General features: G+C 30.2%; 1 protein-coding gene across 6 annotated transcripts in view; it reads right to left on the bottom strand.

Moving 5' to 3' along the window:
- The window catches only part of LOC126735444 (NACHT and WD repeat domain-containing protein 2), a 77803-nt gene that overhangs the window by 46565 nt on the left and 11754 nt on the right, over positions 1-19484 (bottom strand). For all 6 annotated transcript variants that reach the window (XM_050439431.1, XM_050439433.1, XM_050439432.1 and 3 more), the window contains 11 exons: positions 8770-8990; positions 8523-8708; positions 3780-3947; positions 3573-3723; positions 3307-3514; positions 3091-3246; positions 2744-3039; positions 1759-1993; positions 1519-1696; positions 1062-1255; positions 373-604 (listed from right to left, as the gene is read on the bottom strand). In XM_050439431.1, coding sequence (XP_050295388.1) covers positions 373-604; positions 1062-1255; positions 1519-1696; positions 1759-1993; positions 2744-3039; positions 3091-3246; positions 3307-3514; positions 3573-3723; positions 3780-3947; positions 8523-8708; positions 8770-8990 — 2225 coding nt within the window. The remainder of the gene's footprint in view (positions 1-372; positions 605-1061; positions 1256-1518; positions 1697-1758; positions 1994-2743; positions 3040-3090; positions 3247-3306; positions 3515-3572; positions 3724-3779; positions 3948-8522; positions 8709-8769; positions 8991-19484) is intronic.

Here is a 19484-nt window from a genome sequence, read left to right as displayed (position 1 = left end):
TAGTTAAGGGACAAAGCGGGAGAAAATAACGCGATATTATTTAATTTGAGAGATATTGATCAACGATGAGAGAGAACACAGGGTTCGCATTCTCCACTATTTTTTAGCCCAACAGCGGCGTACTAGTATTTTTAAACGGTTTTGAATTTGTGTTTGTTGAAATATTATCATACTAAAATAAATACAGTCCACTCATACAATAAATTGTGTGCTTAATCAAACAATTGGCCCAAGTATATCCCAAAGGGCGAAACGTTTTGAAATGAAAGATTATACTGTTTTAGCAATGTTTTGCAATGGTTGTCATCGTTTTTGCAAAAAAAAATTTTTTTTGAATTATTAAATTTCGATTAGAAAAATACAAATACTTACGAAAAGTAGTACTGCTATGAAAGTGTCTATCAAAAGCCAAAAGATCGAGCATTTCAGAATCTGTGACACCATGTTTACTACAAGTGATAAGTGCTAACGCATGTTGTACCTGGGGCTGCCCAATAATTGTTTCCAGCTCTTCCAGCATACAATCTAATTGCTCTGGTAGGTTTCCTTTTGGTTTAATTTCCCAGTCTTTATCGATTAACCAGGAAGTTTGCCAAGCCAAAACCTAAGAGAAACTTTTGAATTTAATATTATACAAACTATTTATTCATTTTATGTTTAAATCTCTTAAATAGTAAAAAAGAGACAAAATTTATTTAGTTATGAATTAATATATTTTCGCTAAAGCCTTGGATCTTTAATTTCTTAGCTAAACTAGAAAAAGATTTATGATCTATTAAAACTTTCAATTTTATATATAAGTCAACAATATATCTTATTTATATAGCACATAATTTTTCAGTTTTTTGTAACCGCTTATGTACAGTCTGCAATAAAAATAGCTGTCAGTGACTCATTCCGAATAGAAACGTCGCTTACCATATAAATGTGCAACTATTTTGACGGGTTGCAACTACTCTAAATTCAGGCAGAATTTCAATGTTTATTGAGAATTTTTGTTTTATTGAGAAAATGTATCATACATATAATATTTTTAAAATGTAAAACAAGAAACTTATTACCTTTGCATAAAGCGGTACAGTACATTCTTGCACAGACTTCAATACACAATCCTGAATTTTAGAGTTTATGCTATGATTGTATTGCATCACACTAGACATAAGAATGTTTTTTGCTTCCGATTGTCCCAATAGGGGCATACAAATGCTGCAATTATCTGTAAGTCTTGCTTTCAGATCTTCGTGCATCTGACTGCCTAGAAAATAGTTATTTTTTAAAATATTGGGAAAATGATATACGACAAAATAATTTAGTTAGATAACAAACGCAAGCATATTATTAGTTGGGATTTATTTTATAACATCAATCATTAAATACATCAATCTAAAATATTATATAATTATTATATACATTATTATATGATGTATATAAAAAATTATATACATCAATCTAAAATATTGAATATTTTATTCTTCTGACATAATTTTACATAAAAAAAAATCGTAGGTAATTTCTCACCTTCTGCCACAGATATAATAAGTTTAATATTATCAGGCAATTTTTTGGGAATCCAATCAATATTCTTTAAACTATACTCTCGAACTTGATCTAGGCCATCTAAAATGATTACCAATGGCCTTTGGAGACTACTGGTAGTAAACAGTTCTGGTATAACTTGCTGGTATGCATCTATTGACTATTTAAAAAACCGACAAAAATTGAAAATATTAAACATTCTCATGGTGTATATGAACTCACATGACTTCCAAAATATGTATGCCCGTGAGACAAAATGGAACACTGGTTAGTAATAGAATTTAGTAATTGTTCAATCGTATTGCTATGTGCGCTGATTCCCATAAATCTCAGAATTAAAAAGGCCTCGGGCAATTTGTTTGGGCAGTGTATTGCTATCTTGGCTAGTAGGGTTGTTTTCCCACAACCGCTCGGGCCAACCAACAATAAGGGATTTGTTTTGTCACTTGTCAAGTAGCTGTAAATATAAAATTTTAACTAGCCTATCGGCTAAAAATAGCTAAATCGAGTGGAGCTCTTTCTGCTATTATTATACAGAGTGGCCAACTAAGAATGCGAGGTACTGCATCGTGGAACGTACTCCTTGCAGAGGCATGCGTTAAAAAATATAATTACTGAAACGAAACGAGCAAGAGAAAAACCTGGAAAATATTTTCTCCCAGGCTCCCTTCCATGGCCTGCTAATAACTGGCAAAAAAAATTAGGTATAGGATTTTCGGAGAAAATTTAGTATTTTATGGACGCTCTCTAGCGGTCATTTTAGAAACTTAAAAATATTTTCGAGGTTTTTCTCTTGGCCATTTTAGTAATAGTATTTGTACTGCAAGCCTCTCCGGTGAGTACGTTCCGAGATACAGTATCTCGCATTCTTAGTTGGCCACCCTGTACGTAATATGTTCTACATAGTCTACAATACAGTATCATTTTTATATGTGATTAAATACATTTAAATTTTAAAAAGCGGATTTGTGAAAAATACAAGAAAATTTATATGAATGGCTCGCATATGACCCATTCATATTCATAAAGACGGGTTTTTATGGGCATTTATAAACGACTATTAATCGCGGTTTCCTTTTTCTTAATAATTGCTATACATTATGATAATAACTTATTTAATATCTATGAACCCCCTTGCATATTAACTGTCATTTTTCTCCAAAGAAAACATATATTGTTACAAGTTAACCTTGAAAAATCAACTTACGAATATATTTCCTCGATTGTTTTTTCTCTATTAATGCTACACTGAGACGCTTTTTGACAAAAATATGTCTGTTGATTAAGTTCTTCAAATAAGCTGGCATCAATCCCATAACTTGGGCGAATCATAGTTTTATTAGAATGCTCATCAATGATGTTGTCTATCGTTTCCTGTAGATGCTTTTGAAGGTGCAACGTAACCGTCGAAATGTAATCTTGGTGTTCTGGTATATCCAAGTTTAGACCACTTTCTGAATATTTTACTTGGATTCGAACTATATGTTTTTCAGCGAGTTGATCCTAGAATATTTTTGGTATTATTTATGAAAAATAAATTGTATTTTTTTGTACTCTAAGATCCTTCTGCAAAATGTTTAATCTTCTGATTGCTTCTTCCTCTCCTGGACTAAGGTTATCGGGGGTTTTTGGCGTTGGTGAATAAACTCTGTTCATCCAGATACACCTTTTTGCCATTTCTTGACTCATAAATACCGTATTATGGACTTCCTATATAAAAATGTGACATTACTTTTATACCATAAAAAATACATTACTATTAAAACTCACTTGTTCTACTACTGTGGTTAAATAGGTATCTCTTAGTTCCATTGAAAATATATTTATTAATACAGTAAGCATTTTATCAATTTCTTGTGCCCATTCTTGAAAAGCTTTCTCCCTATCTTCTAAAGAAGTTTCATTAAATCCGGGAATGTGGCACGAGATGGGTCTCAGTCGGTAGCAAGGAGGTTGTGCATCACTATCTAACATATACCTATAGGGAAAGGAATTTATAGGTTAGAAAACAAGTGCATAATATAAAATTAGCCAACCATTTCTTAAGTAGCCCCTGAGCAGTTTGATTATCTGTGCCCTCCAAAGCCATTTTGAAGTCAGTACTTTCGATTGTAATTGGCAATAGCTGAGTACCCAATGAGTTATTGAGAAAAAGTACTGGTATAATGTATGCTACTTCGATTTGTCCTGAAGAAATAAAATATTTATTAATAACCATCAAAAATTTTTTGTGTTTTACTTACGTGTCAGTTCACCAATGCATAGTTCTGGAAACTCGTGATCTTGTTGCTTTTCTAGTAAAGTTTTCCAGTGAAGGTCTACAATATGTAGTTCATAGCCTTTAGATCTACAGTATTTTCGTAGAGTGGGGTATACTGTATTATGAAGAGCTCCCTTTTCTACTGTACAATCTAAAATATAAACCTAACTTTAGGTATGAAGTAAAATAATTTTTTTGTATGTAGAAAATACTATACAAAAAAATTATGTAGGAATTTTATAGTAGGAGTGGTTCAAGCTAAAGGCGACACTATAACGTTTTAACTTTTTAAGCAAAACAAATGAACTTTGGTATGTAGGTATATTATGTATATGCTAATTTTGTGACATATTCAGTTGTTTTGTGTCAATTGCAGTCTGTGGAATATCTTTTTTTCGCACTTAGAGGGAGAATTTATAGAGGCTTTTGTTACTAATTTAAAAAAATGCAAATTGCAATTTTGGAGACTTAAAAGACAGTTTAATTAGAGATAAAATAGTTTGTGGTATAAATGATAACAAAGTTAGGGACAACTTGCTTCAAAAACCCAAACCAAGTCTAAATAACGGGGGAGGTAAAGCTGCAAAGTTGGCAGGACAGCTCTCCGAAAAGTTAGTAGTAAGTGGCAGTGTTAAAGCCGTATAAAGAAAAAAGAGACCGAAGGCATGAGATCAGGGGAATAAACCTAAAAATAAAGTAAAAGTAGGCTGAGATGGAAAATCCCAAAAGATGTATGTCATGTGGATGCTTTCATTCTAGTAAATGTCCAGCATACAAGGAAATCTGTAGAGGCTGTGCGAAGTATACCCATTTTTATAAAATGTCTCCTAAAAATACAAAGAAAGTACATGCAGTTGAATCACAGCCTGATATTGACAGTGAGGAAGATATGTTCATAGGCATGGTGAAAACTGAGTCAGGTCATAAGGAATGTAAGTAGCATATCAGAGTGATCACAAAAGATAAAAATAAATGGTAAGGAAGTTCAATGCAAGGTTGATACGGATCCAGATGCAGATGTTAATATTTTCACTCAGAAATGTGCGGAGAACTTAAATGTACCTATTCAGTCCACAAGTGCTAAACTGAAGAGATACAATGGTTCTGAGATACCTGTATTGGGCAAGACTACAGCTCAGTGTCAAGGTAAAGAAACTGTGCATAAAGCGTTAACGTAGAATGCTCCATGTATAATAGGACTGCCATTTATTAAAAAGTTTGACTTGCTACGTAAAGTTAAAATGGTTGTATTTAGTTTAAATGGGCAGGTGCAGAAGCTAGTAAGAGAGCATAAAGTTCGGTTTGAGGGTATTGGTGAGTTCCAAGGTGTCTACACTATCAAATTGAGAGAGAATGCAAAGCCGGTTTGCCACCCACCAAGGAAGATATTCATAATTCTTCAAGACAAGGTGAAGGGTGAGTTCGCAAAGATGTTGAAATTGGCCCTTATTCGGAAGTTGGAGGAGCGGACAGAGTATTTAGAATGAATAAGGGGGCCTGTAATAATGATTTTTTAAATAAAGTTTGTAGTATAATTAAATATTAGTTTTAATTATCTTAAACTAATAATGTATCACTTCTTTCTATTTAAAATTTTAGGGGTGAGATAATCCTGTCCAAGAGTATAAGAGTGAGATAATATAATTATTTTTATTTCCATTTTGCTTAATAGAAACTGTTTTCAGCGTTTTTTTATTCAGTTTTTCGTTCTTAATATATGGCCATTTCAAGTTTTTAGATTGTCACATCCGTCCAACTATAATAATAATAATAATAATAATAATAATAATAATAATTATTATTATTATTATTATTATAGAAATAATAATATTACTTTAAAGATCACGTTACATTCCTAAAAATATATTTTTTTATTTTTTATTATTGTACATTGAACATTAAATTATTTAGAAATTAAAATTACTTTTGACTTCTCGTCCAATACAATTGCTCTATGGCAATTAAGTTCTCGGGCACAGATACGATGGATATTATACTTCCAACAAATATCATTAGTCAGGTAAACTGAAAAATTTCCGTAAATATGCTCGATTCCTGAAATCCTTTGCCAAGTTGCGTTTTTATTTTTTATCTATACATATAGTTCTCATAAACTGCGGTGTGGAGGTGTGGGTCACTTCACTGATGTGCTATTAATTATGAGATAAGTTTTGGTTCTCCAAAGTTGCGTTATATGTTTGACAAATATTGTTATATGTTAATTTTGTTATATGATACTCCTTATATGTTTGACACATTTTAATTTTTTTAAATACTAAAACACCTTTCTAATATATACATATGTGTGTATGTGTTAAAGGCCATTTAAATAAATACCTTATTAATGCAGCATATCTCTTTTCCTGAAAAAATACTTATTGTAATCTATTTAAAGGACTCTGAATAAGATGACATTAGTGACTAGACATGCAGTTTAAATATATTTATATTGTCTGGATGCTGAAGCCACCTGGTGTTTCAGATAAGTTTAACTGTAGCATTACTTAAAAATAGAGATTTCTTTTTATTGATTTTTCTTAAAACTGTAGAAACGATAGATTTTTGTATACATGGAGCCTCTCCCAGCCCAAATATATCTTCTTGTGATACTCTGTTCTATATAACACTCCGCACAAGGTAGTCATCGAGATAAAATGACTAGACCAATAATAATCTTGCTAACAATTCTATTCCACATATTAACCCTAAACTACATTTAATGCATAGAAGCTTCCCTAACATCCTAACTACCACAACATAACTAGTAAATATTTACTAAAATTCCTGAAGAAACTAAGTTTCAGAGGTTAAAAACTGATATTGATAATCACTTATTTTCGTCGCATGATAATTTTCATCAAAATAAACATATTCGTTGTCTAAGTTTCAGTTCCAATACTACTAGTAAAACTTGCTCCATCAGTTAGTAAGCTTAGTAAAACTCATATTGCATTATTTTTGGGTAGTAAGAAATCGACATAAGCTCATTATTCGGAAGCAAAACGTCTTGTACCCTTTGGACATGGTATGGATATAGTTGTTGTTCTCTTTATGTTTTACGTCCTTAATAGTACTCCCTCTAAATCCCAGGGCTTGATGCTTAATTTTAGATTGTTTTAGATCGATTGTTTTAAAAATTTATTCTTTAACCTTAGTCCTAATGGGACGTTGTCATCTATAATTGGATTCGCAGTATCATCTAATTATCAGAAATGTTTGCTCGTTTGGTATACGCTGATTTGGAAATCTCTTCCTGTATACCCCAACACTTACACCAGTATTTAAAAACTAATAGCATACTGTTATTGTATAAAACTGCACCTTTTAGGCATTTTGATAATTATTATTAAAAAAAAGTACCTTGAAAAATTTATTTAGTACTACTAATTAATTGGCCAGATTTCATTCACCAACATTTACATTTTTGTATTGAAAATAAAATTAATATTGTGGTGCAGTGCAAATAGCTTTAGCAAATTTTAATAAAATTACTTTGATTTTTTGCCTAAAAATGTGATAATTTGTCTGTCTCAAGTCCTTAACAATAAGAGTATAAAAAAGTAGGTGCTAATAAGAAGATAAAAAGATTCTCATATCCGCGTTTCGCATCTCAAAAAACCTCCAATACCAATTTATAAAAGTTATACATTAAAAAAGTTAATATTTACCAAACTATTTTGGAAGTAAGTTGCGTTATATCGATTTATTTTGACCTGAGCTAGAATAAAGAAATATGTGCAAAGATTTTGTATAGACCATTTAGAGACTCAGAGCATTTCAAGACTTCATTTTAATTTGATTCGATATGTCCTTTTGAAGATGTCATCAAGCACTTTATATGCTATGCAATTTCATAAAATGTAAATAACCTGAGTGGTAAGGAAATATTCTGGAATCGTAATAGGGAACATTACTTAAGTGTCACTTAGTGGAGATAATAATTGAGTTTTTCAGTTTCTAAATATTGCTAGAATTATTCGTCACGATTCATTATCTACAGTCTCCTATCGCACTTGAATGGAGAATAAAAGAAGGCGGGAAACAAACAACAAGAACATAACAACAATTAATCAGCACAGCTTGCAATGCCACTAAAATCACTATTTTAAATTCATAATCTCCTAATTATTGATTTAAACGGTATATTTTAAATAACTATTAACGAGATTAAAAAATGGAACATAAAGTGTTTTTGCATTACTTTCTTCTCTTTTTTATTTTCTATTTACAAAAAAGATGATTTATTGCAGTAAGCACCTTATTTCGCAGTAAAATAAAAAATATGTATATTGCATGATTTTGTACAATATTAAGAGTTAAACAGTCGAAATTTATGTTGGGGTATATATTTTAAATCTGTGAGGAAACTCTATAATTATATGATAACAAAGTGGGTGCATACGAAAACTTAATAGGTTCAAATGAGACATTTGATTACTTTTTATTATCGTTTTATGAAATATATTTTTTCCTAGACAGGGTTCGATGGTGCGAAGGAATGGGGTGTGGTAGGTCTGTAGGAGGAGTCGGTTGGTAAACTATGGCGAATAATGATTTTGCTCGACATCGAGAGGGTGAGTTGGATGATGTGTTTAATGATAATTCTATCATACAAAATTATTATGAATTAATTAATTAGGCATAATAGAAGAGGGAGGGGGGAAGAGTATAGTAAGTTCTTGTGTGTAAGTAAACACGTAGAATAAAACAAGTACAAATCGTTTACCTTGCGAATCTGCAGCAGAAACATAGATTACAATTTTCCTTCCTCTTAAGCACGTCTTAGCATGTGCTATTCTTCCCATAATTAGATGGCGTAGGTTCTCTGTTAAGCTAGAAACTTCAGTTGGAATATCTTCCGTGAGTTTTTCAAAACCCTTGGGGCTTAACGGTGAAGCCAATGACATAGAATCTATGATAATTATAAAACTTAATACCGATTTAGTACACTATCAGTATTTGCAAATAATTACCTGAATACCCCTTCATTATTTTTGCAAGGCTATGATTCTTTAAATCGGAAGGCGCTGTAGGGTACCCTGATAACGTTGTTGGAGGTGCTCCCTGATGAATTGTAGCAGTTTGACCTGCAGTACTTGGTTCTAGTATAACACCGCTATGTGAAGTTATATGGTTTAATAGAGTTTGTTGCTTTTCGGAGGGCAACGAAGTTCTCACTTGATAACTGGCTGACCTATATAGAACATACAAGTTAAAAAGCAATATATATATATAATTAGCAAAAATATATATTAAATTAAGATACTTGTGTTGTATATAGTTGGAATGATTTAAGATTGACTTAGATTTCATTCAAAAAAACTACATTGATGATTTTTTTAAAGTTTTCTGCAGCTCCTATACATATTTGTGTAAATAGTGTTTTTATTAAATTGTGCAAAAACTATAAAGGTGGTGCATCGCCAAGCTGGCCATAGGAAATCTCGTATACATTATGATATTTTCATATATTGGCTCCTCTGTATATTTTACAGAAAAGTTGTATTAGACTAAGCCATACCAAATTTCATTACTTTCTAATAAGCGTTTTAGAATTTATTTGAAAAAAATTAAAATATGAAACCAGCAGCCAAATTATCAAAATATTATATCAAAGTGTTGTCATATATTTATTTAGCAGTCAGTATGAATAATTATACACAATCAAGAGAAAATACACGGGGAGTAGTTTTCGAAAAGTCTCCGACAAGTTCTGTGTGAATTTGTCTGATAGGCATTTTCCAAGTAAAACAACAGTGCAGAATATTGTTAATTGTAATTACTTTGAGGCTATAGTAATTAGTAAATGCAAATGCTTAGAGCAAAACAATACTGATGGCAGAGCTGAGGAAAATAATTAAGATTTTAAATAGTATAGTACACATAATAACCACAGGAATTTTTTACGAAATTTTTGTTTTACGGACAAATGCATCTTCACCTTAAATAATGAGCTAAATGGTAAAAGCCAAAGGTAAATGTTTGGGTGGGTATGTTTGGTCATAAATTGGCCTTTTTTTGGAAAAATATTTGGGGAGAGACGCATTTTTGAAACTTTTACAAAATCAAATTGGACCAGCATTGGAAGAAGTCGCGCCTGAAAATAAGATTTGGTTTCAAATAATAATAATAATAATAATAATAATAATAATAATAATAATAATAATAATAATAAGACGTTTATTAGTCACTAAAAAACTAATTTGGTAGGTGTATTAACTTTTACAAAATTTCAAATACTACAAAATTCCACTAAATTTTGAGTATTTCATCATTGAGAGGTGACAAAACCAATGCTTCACAAAGCATTTTTTTAATATTAGTACTTAAGTAATTCTTCTGCGCGTAAATAGTTTTTAAAGCAAAGTATCCAATTTCAAGTTTAAGTGTAACATGCTCCCTAAATTTTAGTTTATGATCTATTAGGAGCCCCAGATTATTGGCTGAATTTTGAAATTGTATAACATCGTTATTCATTTCAAGTCTAAAGTTATTTAAAATCTCAATCCGGTGAGCATCACTACAAAAAAAATAGCTTTAGATTTGGCTGGATTAATTTTTAAAAGTAGATTTTGAGTTTCAGCAAAGATATTATTAAGATCTATATTAATATTAAGGTTAGCTTCAGGAGCATAACTGGGTTTAACTGAATAATAAATTTGTGAGTTATAAAAAAATTAAATAGATGTTTACATCTATTTAATTTTTTTGTTAATTGTGATGTGTATATTGTATATAGCAATGGACCCAAAATACTACCTTGTGGTACACCATAAATAACGTCAAGTTCCTCCGATATTGTTCCATTTAGCAGAACTCTTTGTTTGCGGTTTGAAAGAAAAGATGGCATAAGTATTAAGGCCGACTGAGAAAATCCTAGATAATGTAATATAGATATGAATATCTCATGATTCACCATGTCAAATGCTTTGATAAAATCTAAGAGAATTAAAACAGTTGCCTGATCTTTTTCCAAAGCCCGAAATATATCGTCTGTAACTTGAGACAACGCAGTGACACAGCTATAGCCCTTACGAAACCCAGACTGATTTTCTGGGATGAGATTATTGCTATTTAAATTATCAAGAATTTGGCGCTCCACAATTTTTTCTAAAATTTTCGAAAGAACAGAAAGTATAGAAATACAACGAAGATTGTTGAATTCCGTGGGATTTTTAATTTTAGGTAAGGGAATTATATTGGCCTCCTTCCACTTTTCCGAAAAATAGCTTTTCTCTAGACAACAATTTATAATGTGGGTAAGAGGGTTAATAATCACAGGACAGCAAAGCATAACAATAGTAATATTTAAATTATCGGATCCAAATGCCTTGCTTTTTATAGTTTGAAGAATTTTTTCTACTAAATTCTGGTCTACTAAATTAAACATAAAATCGTATATATTAGGAAAAATTCTGTGCTCCTTAAAAAATTTATAAAATAGGTATTAGGCTGATTGTTGTTGTTATTTATATTTGTAAAAAAACCATTAAGTTTTTCAACATCTTGTAATGATATAGGAAGCTGTACATTAGATTTTTTAGAAATATTGATTTTTTTCAACTCACTCCAAATTTCTCTATTACTACAAATGCCAAGTTTATAGGTTAAATATGCTTTTTTCTCTGCACGAATCGCAGACATTGTAATATTTCTATACTGTTTATATGTATTCCAGTCCTCCCGATCCTTACTAGCTCTAAACTTATTTAGAGCCCTATTACGAAGCTTTTGCATAAACCTGATGTTGGGGGTTATCCCAATATAAATGGATGGCGTCCTGACCACAATTTACAGCAAGTCAGGCAATATCAAAACGTATTTAATGAACGCGTAGTTCGGCTAAATTACACTATTAATTAGCCAGCCAGGTCTCCGGTCCTCTCACCAAACGACTTTTCCTGTGAGGTCACATTAAAAGTGTTAATAAAGAAGTGCGTTATCAAAATTTAGAAGAGTTAGAAATGGCAATTTTAAGATCATGTAATCAAATTACTGCATAGTATGTAAGAGCCGAGTTTTACAACCAATTAGGATATTGTTTGGCGGTAAAGGGAGGATAGTTTGAGCATTTGATTAAGAAATATTAATGTTTCAGTTTAAAGAATTATTTTGCATTTATTTTTAATACTTTTTTGCTTGTTTTGTTTTGCTTTCTTGATTGTTTGTCGTTTGTAAGTAGTTGCATTTATTTATAAAAACACTAAATAAAACGTAATGAAATTTGATATGGTGGCTTATCTTAATCGCATTTAAAAAAATCCAATACAGTTTTTATTTAAAATATACCGCAGAGCCAATATTTGAAATTATCCTAATATATATGGGATGTCCTATGGCCAGATTGGCGATGCACCCGATATACCCGATATACATTTTGGATAAACCATATAACTTATTTTAATGATATTTTTTTGGTTCCAGAGAAAGTCATCAAGAGTCACAAGTGTGTAACAGTTCACGGAATAGAGCTTTGTTTACGTATTCATTTGACGTAGTATCAAATTTGGATTAAAAATTAATGTTGTGTAAAACATGTTATTGTAAAAAGACTTTGTATCAATTTCTTATTATATACAAGGCCACCAAAGATCTTAATTATTATTAATCATATTACTTTTTTTGCTATCATTTAAATTAGGATAAATGGCGATATCCGTTGGGCTTGGAGATAAATTTAATTTTAACTCATAAGTGCTGTATTTTAAGATGTAAAAAATTATGTTTTAAAAAATAATTTTTTAATATTACTCATGTAGTTTTAGTTTCACCGTAACAGTTCAAAAAAACACTTGAATGAGACCTTTTTCCTTTTTCAAATCTTAGTTTTATTTAGAAAAAAAAAAGATCTTCACAAATGACGAAAGTAAACACAAAGCCGTTTGACAGGATAATATTTCGCAAGATAATATCATTTTTTCATTTTTTGCTTGCTGTGTTGTCATTCCACATTTTTTAGAAGCCATTTTCATAAGAAGAATGTTAATAATTTTGATTTTGCTATAAGATGTTATTTTTGCGCTTAGAATAAGAAATACCTATTTATATATAGCTGAAAATTATTTCTTCTGTATTCATCAATATCATACTGTATGCAGTTTAATATTCATCATATCTTTATTTGTCAATATTCTAAGGTTTACATTACGACGATATACTTTTTGTTACAGTTTTGTGTGTGTGTGTTATTACAAGTTTTGTTAGGGTAATAGCAGCTATAACGACAGCAAATATAAACGGTTTTTGTCCTTTTCGATATAAGAATAAATAAAATGTCTGCAATTTTGTTCGATACGGTGTCATTTTGGGGAAGCTCCGGAGAGCGTGGGCATAAGAGTGTTGAGTACCAGAGTTGAGTCAGCAATGCTCAATAGGACATTTGGGATTTTTTAAAAAAATGTTGAGTGTCCTTGTAATTAATTATACAATCTTTAAATTCGATTGAAGTATATTAAAGAAATGTTTGTATATTTAAAAAAAAAAATCTTAAAACTGTGGAATATACAGAGTGCTTCTTAAAGACGGTCAGCTAATATTTAAGGGGGTGATTCCTCGACCCATTTTAAGAAAAACAGTTTCTGTGAACATATGTCCTAAACGTCTTAACTTTTGAGATACAAGGTGTTACAATTTTCAACAAAAAAATCAGTTTTTTAATAATAACTTAAACAACAATGTAGACATTTTTATGAAATTTAGTACATGTATTCTATGCTTCAAGGCGCATTTTTTTTTTGATGTGCAAAAAAATATTTTTTCTGCCAGTGGCGTCTCTACAGGTCTTCTATTGAATATTTTTAGTCAAAAAATACTACACCACTGCTTTTTCTTACATTTTTGTAATCAGTGTAATTAAGATAAAATACATTTGAGCCGTTTATTTAAGCTTAGTTTTATAAAATTTAAAAAAAATATATTTTTTTGCACTTAAAACCCTGTTATTTTTAAGTAAAATTAGGTAGGTATTTCTGAACTAATTGCCAATTGATATTAATCATACTCTATAGCTCAAAAAAGAAAACAAAACATTTAATGGTATTTAACTCCAACAACTTACTTTTTAAGGCAACAGCTATTGCCATCATTATGTTTATGTATAAAAACATTATTTATTAATGCATAACTAGATAAAGAAAAATTTGACATTTAAAATCACAGGTCGTTGTCCATAGCAACGAGCAATAAGAAACATGCATAGGCTACTCCTCGACTTTATTTGCGTTAAATAAAGACGTGTTACGGCAATTTTTTACTCCCATTTACTTTTTAAACGCGTTAAAAACATAAGTATTTTTTAAATTATTTAAATTTTGTGACTTTCTATACTTCTTGTAATAAATCTGATCCCTTAATTTGCTTGCAATCGACAAACAAACATTTTCACACCGCATCAGATTTTTAGGGAAATAAAATTATTTTTATTTTTTTAAGCGAGAACGATGCATTCGACGAATAAAAACCAAGAGATCAAATTTGCTAAAAGATGATTGAAGATTTTAAAAATAATTTTTATTTTGAGAAAAAGCAGTGGCGTAGTATTTTTTTTTACTAAAAATATTCAATAGAAGAGCTGTAGGGACGCCACTGACAGAGAAAATATTTTTTTTGCACATCAAAAAATGTGTCTTGATGAAATATAATACATGTATCAAATTTCATAAAAACGCCTATAATATTGCTGAAGTTATTATTAAAAATCTGATTTTTTTTAAAATATAATAGTCTGTATCTCAAAAGCTAAGACGTTTAGGACATATGTTCATAGGAACTTTTTTCTTAAAATGGGTTCAGGAATCACCCCCTTACATATTAGCATATCTTTAAGGAACACCCTGTATATGTCAGGTAATTTATCATTTTGAGTTATCGGCGTCGTTAGTTGATGTTCTTGAGCAGGTATAGGTTCAGAGCGTGGCACAATAGTAGTTAAAGGCGATAAAAAATCTATATATTAAATTATAATTACACAGCGCTAAAATATTTCTTATTTAAATTCAATGCTATGATTTCTATACATTTCAGTAATGTCTAATTATTCTATTTTTTGCAAAATTGATTATGAATTTGACTATGACCTTCTCTCCCTAGCGTTAAATAAGTTAATATTATACACATATTCGACATTTTTCGTCGACGTTGTTCATGAAAGTTATAATTGTAATAAACATTAACCTACAATAAAAAAAAAATAGGTTCTGCTTACGATATCTTTAGTATTTTAAAAATTAGCAATTGAATAAATGCTTTATATCCTTTACGAATCTTTTTGGTTTTTGGAATGTAGAGCGTCGAAAAGTTAACACAAATATAACATGATTTATGTTGTCACGTATCATTGTAAAACCTACATAGAAAATTTATTTTCACTTAATAATCTTTATAGTGATAATTTTTCTTTAAGATCTTCAATATCTATCTTTTTTAAACGATACATATACCAATCAGTGAAAGAAAGCATGTAACTAGAAAATCTTTGGGCTTTCAGAATATGTATATAGTATCAATTAGGAACTTTATGTTTTGTGGGCAGGAAAATTATTTGGCAAAGGCTTTGAAAAATGCATATTTTTTTTAAATGTAGTATCAAACCCTGACACTTAATAGGAAATAAACATTTTTATTCATTTAAAATTAATGAAATTTCTACACGGTGGAAAGTATTTATATCGAGTTTTACAGTCACGTGACTATTAAGACTTTTTTCTATTGATCCGATTTAGTTGAAATTTTGTATTTATAATATTATGTTCATATACAGCCTTGGCCAAAAGTATTAGGCACCACATAAATTACATAATTTTTTTGGTTTTAAGTAAAAATAAATTTTCGTAACTTACTGAACTACTTTATTTAGATACAAAAAACTAAAATACATTAATATTTTGTCACTCCGCCCTTTGCTTTTATTACTGCAGCAATTGTATGGGGCATGCTTCGTATAAGCTTGATGCATTCAGCTCTGTTAACTGCCTTCCATTCCTGCTGCAAGCCATTTTGCAAGTCGGTTTTTGATGTTATGCGGTTTTTTCTTCATTTACAATCAATGGTTTTCTGGCCAGGTAGCATTGAAACATTCCATGTCTGCTTCGCTTCTGAGGCAGCCAATACCTCTTCTATAGCCTTCTGTTTACAATCCCCATCTAAAAGCCTCCTCAAATGAAGATGAAAAATTATTCAATTTCTTTTCCCCTGCTACTTGCATTTCATCTTAAACTAAATCTTTAGCTTCCTATTCAGCCACTTCTAACATAAAACATCACACACAAAACATCTTCCTTATTAACCATTTACTCAAATTCAACTCATACTGAGCAGAATTTGGTGTTTGCTTCATTTGTATTCTATTTTCAATGTTATAGACAGAAAATTATAAAAATAATTAAACGTGCCTTCTCTACAACTGTCCGGTCGTCTCGTTCAGCTTTACCATATTGCTGTGGAGTGTCTGACTCATTGTTTCATTATTAACATGAAGGATTCTTACAGAATAACCATTAATTTAAAATATAAGTGTTATAATTTTTAAATTTACAATATAGAGATTCACTTTTCTTCCAAAAAAATAAGTTTCAAAATACTCTTCCGGAGTATAAATACCAAGTACTTTAAAACGACGGAATAGACATTGAACTACTGATATCAAAATAAAAATGGTAAATTCTTTCACCAGGACTCAGGACTTGACCTGATTCTTCGGTTTAAATGGTTATCTATGTTATTTTCGATAGCAGTATGATTCACAAAAAAAGTTATCCCAATCAGTTCCACATTAGGCCCATAAAAAACCATGTCAAAGTAGTACAAACAATAATTTATACAAATTGTTTGGGCTCCAACTGGCAACATATTTTAAAAATTGTAGGCATAAATGTAATATTAGTAAATTAATTTTGATTAAAGAAAAATGTGTTGTTGCACTATTTCCTAACAATAAGCAAAATTGAATCTGAATATAAACTCCACTGCTACCAAATCAAATTCAACATATATATTAAATAACTATTAAATGAAAAATATGAAACGTCGACAAAGATAAAATTGAGATCCCCCGAGCTCTCACATGATCATATCGTTTGCTCTTAAACAAAATCAGTGCAGCAAAATGTCTATAGCTATATCAAGTTTTTGAAAATATTATTCAGAAAATAAAATGTTTGTGATGTTTCAAATTGAAACAATTTTCGAAAACTTTGCATTATTTTTTCAGTAAGGTTTTATTTATAATTATGGCCTTTGAAAGTATGCTATATAAATTTATTATATATTAATAATTTTAAGACACCATTCTATAAAAGTACGTTCACACAAATCTTTACTTTTTTCTTTAAAGATCTATAGATTCACCAATAAGTATTCAACAAAGTTGAAAAAAAAAGTAACATTTTTTTAAGATAGCAATTTAAAAAATCCGTCTTGTTAAACCAAGAACCTTTTAATTCCCGAGAACGTTCAATTTTGCAAACCTGGATGAAATATTTACAACCATATAACACGAGTTTATGACGTCACGTTGCGCAATGATGACGTCACGGGAGAGTAAGAAATTTAATGCCAACCCGGGAGTTGTGACCTACTTGTATGGAGGCTGGGGCTCGTGTTTGATATGGCCTTGACAAAACTAGAACGAGGACAATACGACCGAGATACATGAATCTTGTTTGGAGAAAAAAATAAAAGAATTTATTATAAATTATGTATTATAAAGGAAGTTAATTTAGATTTCGACTATCAATACAAATAAAAGTAAATATCTTAATACTAACATATACCGGGTGACACTGAAAAAAGGGAACACTTAATAACTTTTTTATTTTTCAACATAAACAAATGAAATTTGGTATGTCGATAGAATAGTTATAAGAGCATCTTCGATGGGTGTAAATTTAGATGTTCCTTTTTTCTTTAAATTAAGTTTATTATAGTAACTAAAAGTAATTTACAAAATAAAAATGTTTAAAATTATCAGATTTCAGAATCAGAAAATACATCAAGTGACCGTACATAAAAATTCAATCTGTATATTACAGATATATATTTATTAATGTTTATATTCTTTAATTCATCCTAATAATATGTAAAACTGTCAAAAATTATCCCTTATCGTCCCAACTAATTAATGCAGAATAATTTATTACATTACGGTTCTCCCAACAGAAGCAATTGTTATAATGGGTGAAACTACTGCTCTGCACTTTAAAAATGATTGCCTGTCATCAACATCCTTCTTCTCCCTATAGCGAATTTTCCAGCCTAAATAAAGTCCAGATAAGACCTAGTCAATTAAAGACATATTTGGAAAAGTTTTCGCATATTGTCAATACTATTTTCCGATCATTTCGACCTATTTTAACCTTGTAATTATCGAAATTAACATAACGGTTCTAAAACTACGCGGAAATGTCAGTTGGGTATGCATGCAGCCTACGCTGTTATGCTATGTAATTTTACAAACTTTTTTCTGGATTTTCATAAATGCAGATCCGCGCAGTCCACGTTTCTGTTTTTACATTATTGCATGAAGAACTTATGTTTGGTAAGATAGGGGCGTTAACCCTTAGGTCTTAGTGAATTGTTTAATTAGAAGCGGCAATATGCATAAGGAAAATATTCCAATCAAAGAGGTGTTATCTATAGCTCAACATAAAATACTTACTACCTTGCACTTCTCGTAGCGCAATATTATGTCATACTATTTAAAAGTATAAAGATGTATATAGGAACACACTTCTTCTAGAATACACTTTTATGTCAGAAATACACTCTTTTTATTGACAATGTGACAAATCCAATAATTTCAAGAGAATACTTAGAGTCAAAGCAAGAAAGTATACAAAATATAGAAAATGTAAACTAAAGAATTATTTATATTTATTTTTATGGTAATCAGGTTTCTAAAGTTTTAGCTTTTGTAGGTGGTTTATTTTGATTATGAGCAATAAAAAGTTTTTTTTTTATTTTGTTGCGACAATTTTGTTCATCAAGCAGCAAAAAAGATATAGTAGGTTTCCCCCTATTTCGTTTTATTTTTTTAAATTTTGATAAAATTTCTAGATTCGGTATTTTGAAATACAACTTTCTGTGTCTTGTCTTTTTTGTCTTCTTTTCAAGAAGAAATATATATAAATAGAGCAATAATAACTTTAAAAAATTAAATAAATTTTAAAAGTTTTAAATGCGTTGTTAACATCCCTAAAACGGCCAATACTCCATTATTTAAAATTCAATAGATGGAAGAAAACTTATGCAGTAAGTACAGAGCATATCAACTTCAGCACAGAGTCTGCATGGTGGCTCTTCTTGATATATTCTCATCTTGATGAAGTAGAACTAGTAGTAGAACTAGAAATTCTACTACTTTTGTTATCTGTTTCTACAGGAATTTCGCTCGCCAGTAATGTCAATACCACTATTTTATTTTAGTATTTTTTTGCTATTCCAATATATTATCGATAAATTATATTATACAGGGTGGTCTAGTTTCGAAAGCGGAAACTTAAATAGCAGAGAGGAAACCTTAAAATAATATCTGTTTGAAATCTAAACTACATTCGAAAATGCTTTGCTAGAAAGATACAGGGTGTCAACGTCTTAATTAAAATATTTAAATTTGATTATAATATAAATTTGATTGCAAAACGTTTGTATCAGTAGCCAAGATAGACATATTTTATGAAAAACTTATCATTTT

Source organism: Anthonomus grandis, chromosome 4 (genome assembly GCF_022605725.1).
Source record: "Anthonomus grandis grandis chromosome 4, icAntGran1.3, whole genome shotgun sequence".
Lineage (NCBI taxonomy): Eukaryota > Metazoa > Arthropoda > Insecta > Coleoptera > Curculionidae > Anthonomus > Anthonomus grandis.
The sequence above is the reverse complement of the archived record's forward strand: the minus strand, read 5'-3'. Positions and strand labels throughout refer to the sequence as shown.